This window comes from Rhinoraja longicauda, chromosome 12, assembly GCF_053455715.1.
Source record: "Rhinoraja longicauda isolate Sanriku21f chromosome 12, sRhiLon1.1, whole genome shotgun sequence".
Classification (NCBI taxonomy): domain Eukaryota; kingdom Metazoa; phylum Chordata; class Chondrichthyes; order Rajiformes; family Arhynchobatidae; genus Rhinoraja; species Rhinoraja longicauda.
The window spans coordinates 45,332,966-45,356,041 of NC_135964.1; the positions used below are offsets into that span (position 1 = coordinate 45,332,966).

Sequence of the window (23,076 nt, forward strand, 5' to 3'; positions counted from 1 at the left end):
ACTTAGATTTTAGTGATTTTTTTTGTTTAATGTGCAGAATTTTTGTACGGGCTCTGTGAAAATACATTTATAATTTATAATTGGATTGAGCTTTTTGAGACTTGGATGATCGTAACATGAATGTTACTTGTTTATGGTTCATCAGTTGTTGAGTCAAAAACTTTAAGTGGCTAAATTAAGAATATCACACAGGTGAATGCTGGCAATGAAAAAAATCTGTGATAATTCTGATATTTACCAACCGTTTCTATCAAAACTTAATTCATTGGTCCTTTTATTCTAAAAATGAAAGTGTGGAATAATTGTTTTAATTATTCAACAACTATTTCTACATCTTTTTGAGTAATTACTTTATTTGTTATGGGGCTCTAGATATTGACCTGCATCTTCAAACAATTACCCTTCAGATCCTCTTGCAATATCTATCCTCTGCCATTGGACTGTTTTTGGAGTCCAGTGTGGACACGAGAACAAATTTGCATAGATTTTCTACCATTTACATTGATTGGGTAATCTGCTTGCTGGATTTGTGCATATCCAGTGAAAGGATTAATTTTAATGGGAGGAATGGGCAGCAGAGATAGATTAAATGCAAGTTACATTTTTTTAATTTCTAGTTATTTTAAATATTTTTTAAACGCTGTTATAGATTTTGCAATTTTAGAACACTTTAGTGGCATGTATATTTTTTAAGCTTTTGACTGGTTTTAAATGTTTACATTCACAAACATTGTTGCTGTAGGGAGCATTGACATTTTGTAATACCGAGGGTGAGGCTCTCGAAGCATTTATGGGGACAGGTCCATTTTGATCAAAAAAGACAGGAACTTTAAACCAAATTCAGGCTCTAAGATTGTGATTGGAAATCTGCTCCGGGTAAGAGCGATACGTTTTGAGTAGATGTGACCTAGTGCAGGTGGCTTTCCAGCCAGCAGAAGATCTCCATTGTTGAGCATTTTTTAGTAGTGGTGCCTATATGTGCAAAGGTTGTCAATATTAAGGTCTCAAAGACATTAAAGCAGTGTTTTATAAAGATTTGTCATATTACCTATACTAATTTTTCCTGACAAGAATCCAACAAAACATTTCTCAATGTTAAATTTCATCTGCCCTTATCTGCACCATTTAGCAGTCTGTCTCCACTTCTAATACGACGATCCTCCTTGCAGTTCATTTCTTCCTTGGGTTTTGTGGGATCTACAAGTTTGGAAATTGTGCCCAAATCCAATGTTGATGTATTTTAAGAGAAGTAGTCGCCCAGTACCAACTCTTGTGGAAATCCCCAAACTTTTCTCTCCAGTTTGAAAGAACAACTTTCCACTCCAATTATTTTTCCTATTATGTAGCCAGTATTATATTTATGCTGCTACCACTGTCTCAGTTTTTGTCTCTGACTGGTCACACCTCTTTTCCGACAAATCTTTCCTTGTTCATGTGTCTTTGGGCTATTTTTAGATTCCCTCTTGTGCTTGCGGTCAGTTTAAAAAAAAAATATGCATTGCCTTGGCCTATTTTATTTAGCTTTTTACTTCCCCTCTCAGCTTTCTTCAATCAACCTGATTCTCACATATTAGCAGTCATCCACGGAGCTTTGGGTTTAATTTCTGTGCCCTACTCCCTCATGGGGATTTATCTGGACTGCAGCTGAAACATCTCCATCTTTATGGCCTCTCATTTAATAAAATATATACATTTGCTTTTCAAGCTTAGATTACAGCTTATCCATATGTTCTCATTCTATTGAAATTGACTCTTTTCCAATTGACCTTGAAATGGTCTGCATTTTTTTTTCAACGTCTTTCTAAAACCACGGTTCATGTTTTCAATTTCCTAACAGTTCTACTGATACTTGCGTACTTGATCTAGTTCATTTCCCAGAACAAAACCCATCAATGCTACCTTAAATTTGGAACGGACACTTATTAATCAACAAAGTTTTCCTGGACTCGCTTAAGAAACTCCTTGTGTCTTTGCCTTAATGTTGGTGCTTTTCTAGTCTAGAATTGGATAGTTGAAGTCTCCTTTAACTGTTCTCTGCAGTTTTCATTCACCCATAATTTCCCTGCAAATTTGCCCCTCAATCCTTCCCAGTAGATGGCAGCATGAAAAATAGTCCCACAAGCATAATTACTCATCTTTTGTTTCTTAATTTTACTAACAAACTCAGTTGGGTGTCATTTGATGTAGTCCCAGAAAGTGAGTTGAAAAAGGTTCTTCAGGATTCCAACTCGAGTTGGAGAGTGTATATGTACAAATGTTGAAAGAAAATTGGTTCTCGCATTTATTGGGTTTAAATGCTGGAGGCCAATTCACTGACTGTTTTCACGCGAGAGTTAGATTTAGCTCTTGGGCTAAGGGAATCAAGGGATATGAGGAAAAAGCAGGAACAGGGTACTGATTTTGGATGATCAGCCATGATCATATTGAATGGTGGTTTTGGCTTGAAGGGCCGAGTGGTCTACTCCTGCACCTATTTTCTATGTTTCTAAAAGTGGCTGCTTGATGATCGTCAGACTATATTCCAGTAAGATTTATCAGCGTCAAGAGAAACACAAGCAAACTAAATTTCCGGATAATATTCTTACAGCTATTTTTTTTTTTTAAACAGGCGGTGAGACCTCAGCATGCAAACCTTCAACCGTTCGGCTTGCACCTTCATTTTCGTTTCATGCTGCTGGACTTCAAATGGCTACGCAGGTGCCTCATTCTCACCAACAATACAGTGACCGTCATCAACAAACTGTAAATGACCAGCAGGTGCCTGCATTATCATACACTGACCAACTTCAGCCAACTGTAACTAATCAGGTATGCATGATTTGAGAACATATAGACTATATCAACTTCCTTCAAGTTCTGCTTGCCAATTTCAGGAACAATTGATGTACAAATGTATTTTCAAGGTCTGACAATCAAGCCTAGAAAATTGCTCCAAAAGTATAAGATTGAAAAAAACTTTTCTGTTGGCCAGCTCACTGATAGATTTGTTATGAGTAACCACAATGATGTTAGTGTTAAATTTATAAGGATATTTGTACCTGTATTTTCCAATATTTAGCATTGACTTTCTTACTGAAATGTAAGTTAACAATCTTTAATTTGATTTACATTTTCATATATTGGAGTCCAGGTGAATTATTATTCTAAGTTACAACTCTGATGGTCAAGGAAAACAAAAATGTCATTTATTTGTACTTGCTCATTACAGCAACAAATTCCCAGCAATCTAAAAAGAATGGCATTCGCTTCTCAATCATATCTTGCCAAGTTATTTTACAAATCCGAGGCTTTTAAAAACTATAAAATAATCTATTGTCAGAAGATTCCTGTACCCAGCTTTGCTAGCTGGCAGAGATATTTAATTGCATCACCAGAGGCCTTTTGCTGCCTGAAAACGTGTTGATGGATAAAAGGATGCATAGACACAGAGGATTAAGGTACAAGTTATGTGGAGAAGAATTTGGCAATGATTTGGAAAGGTGGCCAGCAAGTTCAATTTATGTCCTGAATGTCTGGTAATTGATTGTAAAACTGTTCAACTTGTATAAAACCAAAACGATGCAAGTTGTGAATACTTTATTTAATGCTCCTATTTCAGCATGTAATGGTTGAAATAAAAACTTTAATACATTAGAAATGAAAAGGAAAATTCAAGTTGTGATAATATACAGGAATCAGCAATGTGTTGGATGTGACCGTTCCTTTCAAATGATTTGGGATATATTGACGTATGTAAATTGTTACTGAAATTCATAACTGATGAATCATCTTAAGAATTTTCAAAAAGGCAGTGGAGCATTTAATTATTTGAAACATTTTTAGCATTCTTAGAATGGTGATCTTATCTCAGTCCATTTGCCCACTATTGCTGTAGGTTGCATGTTACCATTGTATAATATTAACCTTCCAATCAGTACCACCATTTACAATCCTTCAAGGCAGTGTTGCAAACTTCCCTCTGTGTAGTAAAACTGATTTTAAAGGGTCCAGCTCAAATTGAAAACTTCTGTTTTGTTTTTCCACTGTCGCGTGAAGTACAGGATAAGAATTTATTCTTATCCACCGTATTGATTCCTTTCATTGTTTTAAACAACTTAATCTTCTAGGTCCTCTAGGAGTTGAGTATAGGAGCAAAGAGGTCCTTCTGCAGTTGTACAGGGCCCTAGTGAGACCGCACCTGGAGTACTGTGTGCAGTTTTGGTCTCCAAATTTGAGGAAGGATATTCTTGCTATTGAGGGCGTGCAGCGTAGGTTTACTAGGTTAATTCCCGGAATGGCGGGACTGTCATATGTTGAAAGAATGGAGCGACTAGGCTTGTAGACACTGGAATTTAGAAGGATGAGAGGAAATCTTATCGAAACGTATAAGATTATTAAGGGGTTGGACACGTTAGAGGCAGGAAACATGTTCCCAATGTTGGGGGAGTCCAGAACAAGGGGCCACAGTTTAAGAATAAGGGGTAGGCCATTTAGAACTGAGATGAGGAAAAACTTTTTCAGTCAGAGAGTTGTGAATTTGTGGAATTCTCTGCCTCAGAAGGCAGTGGAGGCCAATTCTCTGAATGCATTCAAGGGAGAGCTAGATAGAGCTCTTAAAGATAGCGGAGTCAGGGGGTATGGGGAGAAGGCAGGAACAGGGTACTGATTGAGAATGATCAGCCATGATCACATTGAATGGCGGTGCTGGCTCGAAGGGCCGAATGGCCTCCTGCTGCACCTATTGTCTATTGTCTCAATGCAAGTGACCTGTCTTCTTGATATAACCCTATAAGTCTCTCTGAGCATATTACTTCAAATACAAACTACACAGCTGTGAAGTACAGAATAATCCAGGATCATTTAATGAGCATTAATGATGATAGTGCCTGACAGAAAATCAGCGGGAACCATCTGGTTGGAAAAAGAAAGTAAAGAGAGAAAAGTGAATCTTAAAGCCTGATAACTGATGTCACTGATTCCTGGATTAGGGAATACTTTGGTTAGCTGTTTGATCTGGAAGTTGGCATGTTCTTCTGTTTGTGCAAAAGAAATTATTCAGTGAATGAGGGAAAGAGATCTCTGTGAATGTATCCTCTGCTGAGCATTTAACAGTACAACATAGGAACAAACCATTTGGCCACAATATCCTTTGCTTGCCATTGATCCATATCCCTCCCCTCCCTGCGTATTCATGTGGCTATCTAGAAGCCTCCTAAAATACTGCCATATTGGCCTCCAGTACCATCCTTCATAACACCAACCAGTTACCCATACTCTAAGTAAAAATTAAATATCCCGCACGTCCTCTTAAAACTCTGACCTAAAAGCTGTGCCCTCTAGTCTTTGATATTTACAATACAATACAATACAATACAATACATCTTTATTGTCATCGTACAGGGGTACAACGAGATTGGGAATGCGCCTCCCATACGATGCAATAAATTAATTAGCTAGTCAGTATTAATTTAAACAACCCAATGAAACAAATTAGAACAGTTTTAAAACAGAATAAAGTGCAAGTAGATCTGTGCCGGTTCACTATGCGATGTGACCATCCAGCTCAGCAGGACCAGGTCAGAGCAGCTATGGCCCTGAGGATGAAGCTGTTCCTGAGTCCCACCCTGGAATAAAGATACCCTACCCATGGCTCTCATAATTGTGCATACTTCTATCAGGGACTCCCATCAACCTCTGATGCTCCAGAGAAAACAACCCACACTTGTCCAACCTCACCTTGTAGCTAATACCCTGTAATCCAGAGAACATTCTAGTAATCCTCTTCTACACCCTCTCCAATGTACTTCCTGTAAAGGGATGACCAGAACTGCACTCTTCTGCACCTCCTTAGTAGTTCTATCTGCTTGCGTTGGCACTTTTGGGGACAATGGACTTAGACCCCAAGAACCCTCGGAGCATCTGGGAAAATATAAACTATCTCCTTACTTTTGATCTCCAAAAGAGCAACTCCAAAATGCAAATATTATTGAAATTAGACCATTTTTCAAACATGACAACCTGGGTCATGAAATTATTGAAAGCTTTACTTCTGGTTGGAGATAATTCAAAAATCTATTGGTCTATTTGGGAAAATTAATAATACATTCAGGTGGAATATGAGAGTACCTTGGACTTAAGTGTTGTAAGAAAATTGAATTGTAAAAAGACCTGAGATCTGACCCAGCATTAATGAAAGGATTTTGGGTGATGTGCAACTTGGGGAGAAACCTGCAGGTATTTGTAATTTTCTTCATCGGCTGACATGTCCATTTCGTCATTGGAGGTCGAGTGTTTTGGAGAAGTTATTGTAAATTACAGGAGTGCATTTTAAAGTACTAAACATGGAAGGAATAAATATTTTGGGTGGTTTACAGGGTGCTGGTGAAGTGAATTGCTTTGTCCCATATGGTGCTGATTTTCAAGTGTTGGAGTTGCACTCGACTAATATACTCTTAGAAATGAGTCATTTGTCACAGAATACATAGCCTCTGACCTGCACTTGTACCCACAATATTTTTGTAGATTTTCCAGTTGATGTGAATCTCCTGGGTATTTGGGCAAGGAGGAGCAGGGGATAACTGAAAGAAAATTTAGTTGGAGGAGAGAGATCACTTGCTGAAGTCCAAATTTTTTTCTTCTAAAATCATTGTTGCAGCAGGTCGAAATTTCTTGCATCTTCTTTGTAAGAGGAGATGTTGGAATGTAAGGAAGCATTTAATTATGTTAGATTTGCCTCTTTCCCATTTTACTTTCAATATTTATTTTAAAAGGAATCATTTTTTGACTATGGTAAACCATTTTGGACGAATGTTGGTTTACAAAAAGCAATTGTTTAAAATGCTTTCCTAAAATGTCAATTGCTTCACCAACATGACTCTTTGGATAGTTCAACCCCTTCTTCTCTTTCTTGTAATTGTTTTTCTGGACCTGCTTGTTTCTGGTCTTGGTATTTCTAATTTACTTTTTCTATCACAGGCTCTCTGTAGCAAACAGCACAGTGTAAGTTAGTGCCAGGGTTGTCATATTTTACAAGTTTTAAACTCAACCCTGTTTCAGTCCATTATTTGCAGTTAGCATTATTTTTTTACTTAACTGCCAATTGTACTTTCCTTCTCACATTTGCAACCTCTGAATAGTGTTAATGTATTATTTTTTTCTTTAGGTTGACATTGAGGAACATCAGAAACAGTTCAAAGTAGATTTATACATTTAAACTACTATTATTCTCTCAGAGAATGGTGATTCTCAGAAATTCTCTACCATGGAAGTTTCTGGAGGCTAGTTTATTGGAAATATTAAGAGGAAGTAGATCAGTTTTTGAAAGATCAGGAAAAATGGTGCTCGGGGAGTTGACATGGAAGAGAATCTGGAGCTGATATTGAATGGTAGGGCAGGCTTGAGGGACCGAGCGGCTTACTCCTATTTTCATGTTATTTTCTTTTAAATTGCTGTTGCAATTAACTTTCCCACAATGTGGAAGAACATGTGGCATTAGAAGAAAAAATTGGTTTGTTTGTTTTCTGTGTATGCATTTTTTTGTGGAGTATGCATTCTATTATTTTCTTTAGGCTTGCATTCCAACATTAATGGAAAATATTAGCTCTTAAAATATTTTTGTGGTTGATGGTTAATTATGATTTTTATTTTTTATCCTTCAATGCACCCTTTTGAAAATATGGAGACTACCACAGTTCCACTTGGTTGGGGTGGAGGGGGGGGGTCGATCTGAAGAAACACACTGGAAATTGAGTTCCATCCATTGATTTTAAAAATGTTGATTGTATTATTATATTAGAGCTCCTGAAAGATGGGAGAAGGCATTTTCAGTGGTAACTTTCAAGAGACGATCCAATGTACGTTTGGAAAAGGAAATAATAGAGTGGATGATGCACAAAATATTTTGTTTGTCATTCTGTGCTGTAACATTCAATGATTCTCATAAACTAATTTATTTGAGGCCAGTATCTTTATATCATGGTACTGCTACATATAGAATGCGCTTTTGTATCCACATCAAGGCTGGTCCTTCAAATAATCAATACTGTTATTTATTGCAGGTGATGCCTGATGTTGTCATGTTGCAACGACGAATGCCCCAAACGTTCCGTGACCCTATCACAGCTCCACTGAGGAAACTTTCTGTAGATTTGATCAAAACATACAAACACATTAATGAGGTAAAGTTTGCTTTTCTAAGGTGCATATTTATGAGACAAAGTAATATATTTGTTGTATGCATTTGTTAATTTTGAAATGTTGAAATTGGATGTGGTAATTTTTCTTGTGATTAAATCAATCCATGGAAAACAATTTTGATAGCGCATACAATTACATTTGATGTCAATTAATTTGTGTTCACAAGCACCTCGTTTAGAGTATTGATTCAATGTTTTTAATTTGTCCAGTACTTGACTGTTCTCAGCTGTTCATTTTGTACTCTGCAAAGATATTTGGTGGACCTGTGATGTCTTAATTTACCTTTTGAGCTTTTAAGAGCATTTTTCAAATATTTGAGATGCAGGAAACATCTCCGGCCGTTGAAATTTGTATGGGCAACTCAGCTTAATTATTTTGAAATAATTAGTTATTTATGATTATGACAGGAGGATGTCCTTTTTCACACTTCAATTGAAATATTTGTTTAGTGACTGTCCTATTCGACTTGGAGTTTGAGAGAGGCAAAGGCAGTATTATATTTTTCTACTTCAAGAAAAGATATTTTCAATACTATCAGTAGAATCTGTATATCTGCTCTTATTGGACATAAATAATATCATTATACGAGAGGGACAAGGGATTGGAGCAACAGACAATCTGCTGGAGGAATTAACGTGTGAGGCAGCATCTGTGGAGGGAAATTGACATTCATTTCGGTTGGGATCCTTCGTCTATGACAGGAAATGTGGGAAAAGCCTGAACAGTTAAGTCTGATCCAGAATGAATGAGGCGATAGGATGGGACCAGGGGAGGAATAACAGTAGAGGTGAAAGCAAAATTCCAAATTTGCTGGAAGTATATAAATAAATTAATGCAAGGTTATAGAAATGGGAGCAAATTTTATTTGATTTAAGAGATACAGTGTAGAAACATGCCCTTTGGCCTACCAAATCCATACCAACCCTTGATCACCCCGTTCACGCTAATTTTATGTTATCCCCCTTTTGCATCCACTCCCTAAACAGCAGGAGAAATTTATAGAAGCCAATTAACCCATAATCTTGCATGTTTTGGGGATGAATAGAGTTTCTGCCAGTGAGTGATTAGTTTATGAAGTCGTTATATTAGGATGAATTGGGTGAAGACAAATGTGAAACAATCTAACATAGCTCTGAAATGCTCCGATGTAAATGCACAGAATTATAAATAAGGTTGGTGACTATCAACACAGATTTTTACCTGGTGCATTATATAATGGCCAGAGGAGAAACGTAGCTTAAAGAGGGAAAAGAATTGGAAATTGATAATCGTACCTCTGTTTCCCAGAAAAGATGAGGAAAAGAAAGCAGGAATGTAGATAAACGTACTGATCTGAGAAACTACTGCAGTTCTGCAGGCGATTATATATTTGAGGGGATTGAGACCCATTCAGTCCCATTAAATGTAATGAATAATAAAGGAGATTATTAATTTACAAATAGCATTGTCCATAGTGATAGGACAAAGGAGATGGTTCTGCTAAATTAAGGTACGAGCAGCTAAGTTTTCACAGTAAAAGCTACCATCAAGATACGAGAATAGTTAGATTACTGTCTAAATAGATTGCCTATTCAGAAATAAAATGAAAAAATCAAAAGCCTGGATCAAACATTGCTGGGAGAAGTGGAACACTGGCAGCAGTGCTCGGAAAGGGAACTGTTGTATTGACAGGCTTCATTTGAATTGGGCTGTAACCAACGATTTTGAAAATTGAATAACTGGAGCTCCAAAAAAGAGTTTGTACTAAATTGTAGAATAAATGGAGGCAGGTTCTGATGAAGGGAAATTGAAAAGAGTTTTTGATGATGCCGAGTAGGTGCAAATGGGCAAGGACAACCAGAATCTGTCACAAAGTTACAAAGAATACAAACATTTGAATATTTCAGGATAGATCTCTAAAATGGAAAAATGGCACAGATGCAATTGAATACTCTTCGTCTGAATGCATTCAACATTGGGAGGATTAATAGTTCAAATAGAAACAAATATAATCTAATGACGTGGTTAAAAAGTGACCAATGTTGGTAATAAAATATTCCGAGAAGTATTCTAATGTTTTTGGAAGAGAAATGCAAATTAGGTCAGGAGATGCATCAGATCGTGAGATAAAGGCAGAAGAGAAGCAGGATTTGAGTTAAGAAAATTAGGTACAATCAGTTTGAGTGACATTGAAAAATATAGCAAGGGAAAACAAATATTGCACATTGACCTTTGAATAGTAGTTGTATTAAGGACATATATAAATGAGAAAATCTGAGGTATATGTAGGAAAGAAAATATAATCACAGACTGCCTGAACCTACATGTTAGCTGGGCAGACCAAATTAGTGAAAGATGAATTCATGGATTGTAAAACAGATCATTTTCAAGCTCTGCATGTTGAGGAATCGATAAACTTTATTTCATTGTGTAATGATCAAGGGTCATTTGGTGTGATAGTTGAGGTGCATTTTGGGATCAGTAATCATAGTAGGATAGAACTTTAAAACCGAGATTAAAAGTGATTTAGTCAAATCTGAATGAAGAAAATTACGATTTTGAGACAGAGGTTGGCTGTATTAGATTGAGAAACTATATTATGTTATGACATTAAACACATTATGGGATTAATAGTTAAATGATTAATACATGGTTTACATGTATATATAATTCCTGTAAAATACCCAACAGGAAAAGTGGTCCAACTTTGGCCATCAAGTGAGTTCAAAGGCAGCATTAGATCAAAGAAGGGGCTTATAATGTTACCAAAAAAAGCAATAAATCTGAAGATTGGGTAAATCTTTAGAATTCAACCTAAAAGAACCAAGGCATTGAAAATGAAAAGGAGTGTAGAATATGCAAATTGTATAGCGAAAGGCACGAGAACAGTTCATTGATCTTTCAAACTGGTAAAAATTAGCTGAATTTAATGTGTGCGTCCCTTAGATACCACACAAATTACATTGAAGAAGAAGAAAATTTAAGTGAGATGATCCCATTTTGTTGATCTTTACAGAAAAAAATACAAAATATAAAAATATACAAAAAAGTGGAAAATTGCATTGAGTGAGGAGCTCAAACAAATTCCCATTCATTTAAAATAAAACCATTAGGTAAATTATTGAGACTGAAAGTTGATAAAAATACCAAGAACTGTTGGCCTGCATTCTCAGGCTGAAAAGAGGTAGCCATGGTGATGGCTATTGATTGTCTCTTTGCAAAATTTGGAATAGTGCCTGCAATTGGGAAGGTAGCAAATGTAACCCTGAATTTATGAATGGCAGGAGACTAAATGAGGAACAATGGATTGTTATACGGCCAAAGAGGAACAATAGCCTGCCATTAGTAGAGATAAAATTATTTGAATACAGTGGTAACAGAGCAGTTTTAACATCGTAATAGGATTCTGCAGAGCTGGCGTGGATTTCTGAAAGGGAACTCAAATTTAACAAATCTCAAATTTAGCTACTGTTAGATTTTATTGATGTTGTAACTAGCAGAAAACTTAAGGATAACTAGTGATATAGTGTATTTGAGTTTTCAGAAAGTATTTAGGGTACAATACAAATTTATTAAACAAATTTGAAACACGTCATCTTGGGGGTTGAGGATTAGTTAACGTACAGGAAACATTTGAATGAAGGTTCCATTTTCGGAATGGGAGGCAGTGACCATTGGTATGGTATTGTGATTAGGATTGGGGCACCATCGGTCCTCCAATGATTAGGGTGAGGAGAGATTTTGATGGGTTTGAGAAAGATGTCTTTTACCCAAAGTGTGATTGGAATCTGGAATACACTGCCTGAGTGGGTGGTAGAGGCAAGTATTCGCACAGCATATAAGAAGCACAGGAGATTGAGGGGGTGATCTTATAAAGGTGTATAAAATTATGAGGGAAACAGATAAGATAAATGCGCAGTGTCTTTTACCCAGGGCAGGAGAATGAAGAACCAGGGGACATAGGTTTAATGTGAGGGGAAAGATTTGATGGGAACCTTCAACCTTTTTCACTCTGAGGGTGGTGGGTATATGGAATGAGCTTCCAGAGGAGATAGTTGAGGCAAGTACTATAACAATGTTTAAATGACACCTAGATGATTAGGAAAAGTTCAAAGTAATATGGGCCAAACGTGGGCAAATCAGACTAGCGTAGATGGGGGATCTTAGTCAGCACGGATGTGTGGGCCGAAGACCCTGTTTCTGTGCTGTAGGACTCTATTACTCTTAAATATTTAGACGAGCTCTTGAAATCTTAGTTTCCGGGAAGCTATGAACCAAGATGCTGGCGAATGAGTTTAATCTAGATAGGTAGTACTTGATGGTTAAAATGATGTGCTGTATGACTACCTGAGCAGTTGAAGGTTGCTCAGCACTACCTTCTTAAGCGCAATTAAGGTTGGGCAGTAAATGCTGGCACTTTCCATCCCAAAAATAAATGATAAAAGTACTTGCAAGTCAGAAGAGTGTGCAACTTCAAAGAGAAACTGCAAATAGAGGTGTTCTCACAAATCTGCATTTATCCTCCTTATTGGTAGAGATCATTGGATTGAAAGGTTCTGTTGGATTACCTTTTGTTCAGATACACATTAGACCAGAACTCGGGTATATAAGACTTTCATTGATAGACCAATGTGAAGTGAAATTTCGACCCATCTGTTGAAATTTCATGGACAATTGTGGGAATTAATTTAGTTTGTATTACCTCTGAAATATATCTGCCAAAATAAATGGTAAATGTTGCAGAGGCACTCAGAGTAAGTAGATTCGTAACATTGAAGGTGGTAGGACAAACTATAAGCCCTATTAAAAACTATATATGATCACTGGCATTAATAAATCAAAGATTAAAATAAAAGTAATACATTTTAGGCCCTGTACTTTAGGAATTAAGTTGAGGCTGAGACTGCGGGGAAAAGATTTACTTAATTTATTCTAGAGCTGAGAGACTTCATTTATGTATGGACCAAAGAAGCTGTGGTCCTCTTTAAAAAATATTCAAAATTGTAAATAATTTTAATAAAACAAATGTATAAATGGTTTGTTGTGGAAGATAATAACTAGGGAACAGAGATTTAAAGTGATAAACAAAAGAATCAGATCTATCTGCTCCTTCAGCCTCAATCAATTTACCATTAAGTTTGTAATGCAGCTTCACACTCTTTCAGCCAAAATACAATCATTCTCATGTTTGTGCATCAAATATCAACAGCTGTGTGTCTGACCACATTACCAGTCCATGATAGTCTATCTGTCATTCTAATCCCGAATGATTGTATTCTGGGATCTGGAATCCATTGCCTGAAATGGTGATAGAAGTGGATTCTGTGGTACATTTCAACAGAGAGCTGAATAAGAATTTAAGGTTAATAAAATTACAGAATCGTATGATCTGGAATCACTTACATAGTTGTACTAAAGAGCTGTCACAATTACAATGGGTAGGAAGGAACTGCAGATGCTGGTTTACACCGAAGACAGACACAAAATGCTGTAGATTGAAGAAGGGTCTCGACCCGAAACGTCACCCATTCCTTCTATCCAGAGATGCTACCTGTCCTGCTGAGTTACTCCAGCATTTTGTGTCTGTCTTCAATTACAATGGGGCTATGGAGCCTTGTTTGTGAAGTATTCATGTATACAATATTAAACTGTTTATTTGAATGAACACTTTGGAATCTTTTTGTATAATGGCCAAAGTAATAATTACTGCATGGCCAGATTATTTTAATAAATCACACTTTAATATGTAATTCCCATAATCTGGTCATAAATCAGTGTAATGTTCTCAGAAGCCTAATCAAGTACATGTTTTTTGATGTTCCCACTTCATAAGAAGCTATTATGGCTTTATTTACCCTTTTACTTGATCTTTGAGCCACATGCAGTTTTGTAAGTGTAGCTTTGATTTTTGGGTGTAAGAAGAGGTTTTTCATCTGTGGCGAGATCAGTGTGGGGGGGGGGGGGAGAATATTTAGAGCATTAATTGCTGTGTTGTCCACATAAGTAACTTAATTGTTATGATCGACATTTATGAAAGTGGGTCTGCAGTTGCATAGTGAAAAGCTTGTTATAAGGACTAAAAATGGACTGTTGGGTTGGCATTGATTAGTCACCGCCTAATATATAAACCATAAACTGCATAAACCCGACAAAAGGGTTTGCGATGTTAGAAATACACAACTCAAATACAATGTGGACTGGTCGAAACATTTAAAATTTAGTTACAACTCTTCAGTGATAGGCCATGTCATTTGGGGTATCACTGCTGCCTAAATGCTCTAGAATATCAACGTATTTCTATAGTACATGTATTATTACAAGACCTTCTAAGGTGCTTTACTGGAAAGTTAGCAGGCAAACGTTAGCATGTGCTGAACATGACGGCAAGTCAAATTAATCTCCTCCTCCTGCATGTGATCCATATCCTTCCATTCTCTACATATCCATTTACCTATCTAAATGCTTTTTAAATGCCATTATCATATCACAAAAAAAATTGCCTCGTACACCTCTTTTAAACTTTCCCCCCGATTACCTTAAAGCTATGCCCTCTAGTCTTTGATATGGGGGGGGGGGAGGATAGAAAGGAACTATTTCCCCTATCGGCCCTATCGATGCCTCTTAATTTTATAGGTCTCCTCTCAACCTCCGATGCAACAGAGAAAACAATCCCGGTTTGTTCAATCTTTCCTTATAGTTAATACCCATTAATCCACCAGGCATTCGGGTAAACCTCTTCTGTGCCCTTTTCAAAGCTTCCACATACTTACTATAATGGGGCGACCAGAACTGCGCAGAAAACTCCAAATATGGCCAAATCAAAGTTTTAGAAAGTCTCAGCATGATTCCTTGAGTCTTGTACAGAATGCCCGCACAGATTGAAGAAAGCAGACCAAGCGCTGCCTTTTCCACTCTATCTGTGCGTATTGCCACTTTAATTAAGGGGAATGTTCTCAAGCTGGTCTGGCAAAAAGTGGAGCATTTATTTTGACAGTGATCAAAAGGCCATTCTATGTGGAGTGCTTATTTCCCAAAGGATTAGAGAACAAAAGATGTGTGTTCTTGCTGAGGTTTATGGGGATCTGGCACAGAGGAGGAGTTGAGGCCTGGGATAGATCAGCTGTGTTCATATTGAATGATGGAACTTGCTTGTGGGGTCAAGTGGCCAACTCCTGCTCCATTTTTGTGTGTTCTTATGTTTACAGATAGGAAGTGGTGAGGTTATGAAGGGATATATTTTTTTAAAATTAGGACTTGGAAGTGACAACTGCCAAACTGTAAGCAAGTACAAGATTGTTGTTCTGGCATCAATCAACCAGATTATTAATCTCCCTCCTGTATTCTTAGTTTAGTTTATTTAGTTTATTGTCACATGTATGGAGGTACAGTGAAAAGCTTTTGTTGCGTACTAACCAGTTAGCAGAAAGACAATACATGATTACAATTGAGCCATTTACAGTGTATAGATACATGATATGGGAATAACATTCAGTGCAAGGTAAAGCCAGCAAAGTCCGATCAAGGATAGTCCGAGGATCATCAAAGAGGTAGATAGTAGTTCAACATTCTGACTCATCGTTCCCTGTTAATTATCCAACATTGGTATTGTTGGTGAATTCAAAGATGGCATTGTGGCTGTGTCTGGCCCCACAGTCTTGGGTGTAGATAGAGCAAAGCAGGGGATGCAACCTTTGGTGCCCTCATGCTAATGGTCAGTGAGAAGGAGCTGCTGTTGCCAATTTGTACTGAACGATCAGCGACCCAGTTCCCTGAGTTTGATGAGTGTGTTCAATGCCAAGTTGTGATTGACGAACAACAACCTAACGTACATGTTCCAGTTATCCAAGTAGTTTAGTGCAGAACAGAGAGCCAGGGGGATCGCATCCACTATCAGTTTGTTATGGTGATAAGTGAATTGAAGTGGGTCTAGATCATTCCGAAGGCAGGAGCTGAAATGCGTCATGACCAACCTGTCGTCAGCCAGCATTTGTTGAGGAATGTTACTTTGCTCTTCCTGGCTGTATGGGTGTCTTTTTGACATAAGTAATGGATCTTGGACACTTGGGTTTATTGTCCCTGTCCAGCGTTTAATGTGTGAGTGAAGGAAATGTGGGAAATTAAAGTTTTACTGATTCTTATTCAAACCTGGTTGGCTTTGAGGCATTTATTTGGACATAGGTGTAAAACAATAAAAATTTCAAAGTTAGCAAATGACACATTGAGTGAAAGTGTGGTAAACAAACAGTATGTAAGAGAAAATTAGTTGTCAGTCTGGCCAGACAAGGGAAGATGAAATTGAATTAAATGAGTATGAAGTGATCGATTTGAAAAGGGAGTGACGATAGACTTTCTGCATCATTCTTAGCGGAATGCTATAGATGATGGGGCATAAAAAGTATCTGAAACTTTCCAGATGTGTTGAAAGAGCAGATGGTAAAATGTATAGTATTCTGTATGTAGGGATGTGAGAGTCCAAGGATGAGTGCGAAAGGGATTTACTAGAATGGTACCAGAACTGAGGATTTTCACGACAAAGTTAGACTGAAACAGGTGGAGTTCTTGTCCTTGGAACAATGAAGTGCAAGAGATAATTCGATAGGGAGGGTGGCTATTACATTTTAAGATCTTGAAGTGTTTGAGTAAGGCAGTTAATCTGGCATAGACACATTCACAAATGATAGGTTAAGCATATTGGCATTAGTTTACTTTGTCACTTTGTAAACCTTTGGCATGAGGCCTCACAAAATTTGATTTGTTGCAGTGACTTTATGCCACTTACAACTACACCAGGATCTTTTGTGTTCTGTTCTTAACTTTAAAACGTATGAAAAATCTGTGTTTTGTCTCCTTTAGTGACAAGCTTGTATGCGTTGTCTTAGAAAGTGAACTAATTTTTATCATTACAATTGTCTCTGTTTTCTTGTCCCCAAGATATAAACAATGTGCATCTATCCTTTATATGCAAGATCAATACTTCTGATTGGCTTCAAATTAGTTGATTTGATATTTCCTTTAGACTAGAGTCTTGCTTTTTACAGGATCTGGAAATAAAACGACAAAGCATAAAACATTGGAAAAAACAATCTTATTACTCAAATTGAAAATACTATAAACATATTTGTATTTCAATTAAACAAATTTCCCTTTTTCGTACACTGAATTATATCAGCGTGTTCATGGCATTGTGACTAAAACTATTGGGCGTGGATTTCTGTCCTTTGTTATTGTTTGCACAAGTATAATGAATTGTATAAAGTTTCATTGAACTATTCTAAATGCATAAGATGTGTATGTAAGCAACATTCAGCTTGAAATTGGAGGAAGCAAAGCACCCAGCCTTCTAACAACTGATGCATATGATGCATATTCAACTGATGCTTTTTTGTAAACCGTGTTTATTGAGTGATTATATATTTTTATCTTTCAGGTATACTATGCAAAAAAGAAAAGACGGCACCAACAGGGTCAAGGAGACGATTCCAGTCATAAGAAGGAAAGAAAAGTCTACAATGATGGTTATGATGATGACAACTATGACTACATAGTGAAAAATGGGGAAAAGTGGATGGACCGCTATGAAATTGACTCCTTAATTGGGAAAGGTTCTTTTGGACAGGTTAGCTTTCATTTTATAGGCATACCAGTTTGTTTGTTTGTTAAAAGTTGATTAAAGTAATTGAAATCATGTTGATGATAAGATTACAGGTTGTATCACATGTACATGTCTCCATTACTCCTATTAAATTTCCTGATCCTTAAAACAATAAAACTCTTAATATGCGATCCAATATTCTGAAATCCTCAAGATTTAACACCTTGCTTACCAGGTGATCTTTGCTGCACCCTTCCTGCATACTGAGAGCCCAAATACTGCTTTTGCTTCAACTTTGAAATAAAACAGCAAATGCTAGAAATGCTGTGCAGGTCAGGGTGCAGATATGAGAAGATGATCATCTCTCAGATGATCATGTGTCTTTGGAACACTCTGTCTTTGGAATGTGTGAAAGCAGAGTATTTTGAAGACAAAGGTGATTAGATAATCTCTATTGTTTTAATTTAAATCCCTTATAATATGGGCCAGAACTTCAGAGTGCTTAAGTTATTGAATTTGTGTGTTGAGAATGGGGAATTTAAATTTAAATGATTAAATAATATGGAAACTTGTATCACTAAGATGTTGTAGAAACATGTTTGATTAACCAATGCTCTTCCTCCTATCCTTGCATTGGCCTATATGGGATTCCACGAAGGCTGTTGACTTTTAGCTGCCTTCTTCAGGGGAAATTAAAGATGACAATAGATGTGTTCTTGCCATGTCCCACATACAAAGAGATAATCAAAAAAATATTTGCCTTTCTAATTGTTTATTGACAGTGCATGTTCATTTTCATCAGCAGTCATATTTTCCACTGGACTTCTAATGTCTCATTTTATAGTTGATGTAGTAGCTTATGGAAAACGTGTTTCAGAAATAATTCCAGTGCAAGTTAAAATAGCCAGAACATTCATCTGTTTTACCAGAAAATCTCCTAGTCTAGTATTACAGATAAATTTGTGCAGTGTGATAGGTTGTGTTGGTGAATTTCCTGCACTAATTTCTGTAGCTGTAATTAATTTACTAAATTTTCTGCATGTTTAGGAAAATGTCATTATTTTCCTTCATAACTCCAACCCGTATTTCAATTGTCTTCAAAATCATATTCTGTTTCTCCCTTTGAAAGTTTTGCTTGCAGCCCTTGTTCTAAGTCAGGATGGCGGGACTGACATATGATGAAAGAATGGGTCGACTGGGCTTGTATTCACTGGAATTTAGAAGGATGTGAGGGGATCTTATAGAATAGAAACATATAAAATTCTTAAAGGATTGGGCAGGCTAGATGCAGGAAAAATGTTCCCGATGTTGGGGCAGTCCAGAACCAGAGGTCACAGTTTAAGAATAAGGGGCAGGCCATTTGGGACTGAGATGAGGAAAAAAAAAATCACCCAAAGAGTGGCGAATCTGTGGAATTCTCTGCCACAGAAGGCAGTGGAGACCAATTCACTGGATGTTTACAAGAGAGAGTTAGATTTAGATCTTGGGGCTAAAGGAATCAAGGGAAATGGGGAAAAAGCAGGAACGGGGTGCTGATTTTAGATGATCAGCCATGATCATATTAAATGGTGGTGCTGGCTCGAAGGGCCGAATGGCCTACTCCTGCACCTATTTTTCTATATTTCTAAGTTTAGTTCATTTGGACAAGTCATTCAGCCTTTGACCTTGACAGAGAGACTGAGGTGAAAAAATTCAAATACATCAATATTTTGATAGGTGGCAGCTAAAAATCATAGAATATAGACCAGTGCAGCACACAAACGGGCACTTTGTCCACGCCAAACATGAAATCAAGTTAAACTAATGTAAGGTATAGGTAGGAACTATAGATGCTGGTTTAAATCGAAGATAGACACAAAATGCTGAAGTAATAGGCAGCATCTCTGGAGGGAGGGGTCAAGACCCTTCTCCAGATTGATGTCAGGGGAGAGGGAGATACATAGATAAGGAAGCATAAAGTGTGAAACCAGGACAAAGAGGATGAAGCTCTAGGAAAATGTAGAAAAGATCATTGTTAGCTGGGAGTAGGTAACAACAAAGCAAACAGATAAAATGTACTCTGAGACAGTCAGGCTGGTTGGAGAACTGGAGAGAAGGGGAAAGCAAGGGTTACTTGAAGTTAGAGAAGTCAATGTTCATACCGCTGGGGTGTAAGCTGCCCAAGCAAAATATGAGGTGCTGTTCCTCCAATTTGCACTGAGCCTCACTCTGACAATGGAGGAGGCCCAAGACAGAATGGTCATTGTGGGAAAGGGAGGGGAAGTTAGTGTTTAGCAACCAGGAGATCAGGTAGGCTGAGACGGACTGAGCGTAGGTGTTCAACGAAACGATCGCCAAGCCTGCGTTTGGTCTCGCCGATATATAGGAGTCCACACCTGGAACAGCGGGTAGAGTAGATGAGGTTTGAGGAGGTGCAAGTGAACCTCTGCCTCATCTGAAAAGACTGTCGGGATCCTTGGACGGAGTCGAGGGGGGAGTTAAACGAATGTAATTTGCTTGCACATGATCCATATTCCTCCATTCCTTGCATATCCATGTGCCTATCCAAAAACCTCTTAAATTCCTCTATCGAATCTGCCTCCACGACCACACCTGGCCCCCATTATTCTCTGTGTTTTAAAACAATGCTTCATTCATGTCCTTAAAACTTTTTCTCTCTCACTTTAAAGCCAAGCTGTCTAGTCTTTGACATTTCCACACTGTGGAAAAAGGTTCTGACTGTCTACCCTGTACATGCCTCTCATAATTTTTATTTCCTTCTATCAAGTCTCCTCTCGGCTACAGACACTCCTGAGAAAGCAATCCAAGTTTGTCCTACCTCCTTATAGCTAATACCTTTTAATCTCGGCAGCATCCTGATAATCTTTTTCTATACCCTTTCCAAAGCTTCCATATCCTTCCTATAATGGGGCGTCCAGAATTGCATACAGTATAACAAATACAGCCTAAGCGAGTCCTTTTAAGATACAACATGATTTCCTGACTTTTTTCTCCATGCATCGACCGATGAATGCTGTGCACCATTGATTTTTGGTTGGCCAACTGAATTGGCATATTGGGAATTTTTTCAATTTGTCAAGCTGTACCTATTCGGGTATTCATGGATCATTGCAGGGTCTTAGTCCATATGTATACCACAGCGTTGTAAATCATGACCTTTAGGTTGATGGTGATATTTTTCAAGCATGCTTCCCTTTGCAAAGTATTCATTTTGCAATTGCAAGCAACTGCTTTAGGGTGAAATCGCTATTCCACTGCCATTCTGAGATTGTTCCATTCGTGCCAGTGCCAAAATATAGTGACTGGGCATTACCATGTTAAATTATGAAGGTGGTAAACTGCTCTCTTGTTCTGGAAGCCAGTGACTGGTAAAGCAAAGTGTCTGCTATTGTATTTGTATAAATGGTAATAGCAATAGATTTGTAAAAGCAGGTGAGCTATTTCAGATTTGACTGGCTGTGGAATGAACTACTGTCTAAAATGGCATTGACATGTTGAAAAGCCATTTATTTGGTGTAATAATATGTTTATTGTGCTGAATTAACCTTTGAGACTTCAATCTTTGCACTTACTAATCCTATAGCCACAGGTTAATTTAGTTGCTTTCTTGTGGTGAGGGTTTCCTGACTTCAAAGCTAAGCACCAGAAATCAAATGCTATAATATTTTTGCCATATCAACATCTGATGTTATACTCTTGTTAGCATTACCTTACACCTCAGTCTATTTGAAACAAATTTGTAAGTTTGTCCTTGATTGTTGATGAGCCTGAAAATATATTATTTTTCTGGACTTCATGTGACACATTAAGGCTGAAGGTGCCACCAGCTATTGTTCAAAATGTACTTTTGTGTATATTTTCTTCTCTGAATTCTGTTATGGGCCTGCTTCAACATTTAAGTCAAATTCAAGTGCTGATTCAGTTGCCATCTCAGTGGTGACTTCAGCAAGTACATGGGTATTGATGAGGTTAATTTCACAATTTGTTTCTCACCTGATACTTCATGCATTCTTCTTACCATTTTTTAATTATAATATGTCACAACCTTGCATGTGTACAGAAAAATAAAACTCAACTTCTTTCTGAAGTTAGACTGGGTAGTTGCCAGGAAACTGAATAGGCTGTAAAGTTTGGTAATGGAGGATGGAAACAAGAGTCATCATTGTAGGTGTTCTACTTAGTAAATTTAAAAACTAACCATTTCAAGCTTTAAGTGGTTTTCTAGTATAAAAGCAAATAAAATCCACCGTCAGAAATGTCTTGTGTCGTGTATACACCACCACAGTTTGGATCCCCAGACCTACACATGAAATAAAATGTTGAATAAAAGGCACAGGCTGTTGTCTTGAAAGTGAAAGTGTTTGTATTTTTCATCATAATATGACTATTGTTGAGCATGCCATTTCTGCCAACTAATCTCCATGTGGTTTGCTAATTGATGTTTTACTTGCAGGTTGTCAAAGCATATGACCGTGTGGAACAGGAGTGGGTAGCAATAAAAATCATAAAGAACAAGAAAGCATTCCTAAATCAGGCACAGATTGAGGTCCGGCTGCTTGAGCTGATGAACAAACATGATACTGAGATGAAATACTATATAGGTAATGACCAACTAATTTTTATTTAAAGTTATAGGTATTTATGAGCAATGAAAAAAAAATCATTTTGTCTAATTCTAATACCATTATTAAATGCTAATTCTGGAGTGATAAGCATTTGGACTGTTTGTTTATAATTTATTGTTCAGTGTCATGCTACGAGAGGCAAGAAAACCTACAAATGATTGGATAATTCATAGTATAGGACTAAATTAAATATACACTGAAATTATTTTTGATGGTCCCAAGTACTTCTTTAGTTTAGTTTATTTTCACGTGTACAGTGAAAAGATTTGCCGCATACTAACCAGTTCTAGATCTGTGCTTTCATCATGTGCCAGAACTTTAGCCTTAATAAAGTAGTTGACTGTATGTCATTAGACTGCAGTATTGAATTGGAAAAGTCATGTTCAGAAACTCTTGAATTAAAGGTAAATCACCATTCTGTTATGAAAGTGAAATGCATTGAACTATGTTGCAAAAGACACCAGCCTGGAATTTGCCCACTAGTTTCAAGTCTTTGAAAACTGATCTCCAGTTGCATTACGTACTCAAAGACATTCACCCGTCGGGCTTCTCTGAAAAATCTCCAGCACTTGTTCAGTTTCATGTGATAGAGCATTGAAACTTGCTCCTGCTGACCAAGTCAAGTCAAGTCAAGTCAAGTCAAGTCATGTACCATTTGCCTGCGTTTGACTCATATCCCTCTAAATCTTTTCTTTCCATGTACCC

At 37.3% G+C, this 23,076-nt stretch overlaps 1 protein-coding gene across 3 annotated transcripts in view; it reads left to right on the forward strand.

Moving 5' to 3' along the window:
- The window catches only part of dyrk1aa (dual-specificity tyrosine-(Y)-phosphorylation regulated kinase 1A, a), an 84,869-nt gene that overhangs the window by 45,968 nt on the left and 15,825 nt on the right, over nt 1-23,076 (forward strand). For all 3 annotated transcript variants that reach the window (XM_078409658.1, XM_078409655.1, XM_078409657.1), the window contains exons 3-6: nt 2,609-2,808; nt 8,037-8,156; nt 17,582-17,770; nt 22,200-22,347. In XM_078409658.1, the coding sequence (XP_078265784.1) occupies nt 2,609-2,808; nt 8,037-8,156; nt 17,582-17,770; nt 22,200-22,347 (657 nt within the window). The remainder of the gene's footprint in view (nt 1-2,608; nt 2,809-8,036; nt 8,157-17,581; nt 17,771-22,199; nt 22,348-23,076) is intronic.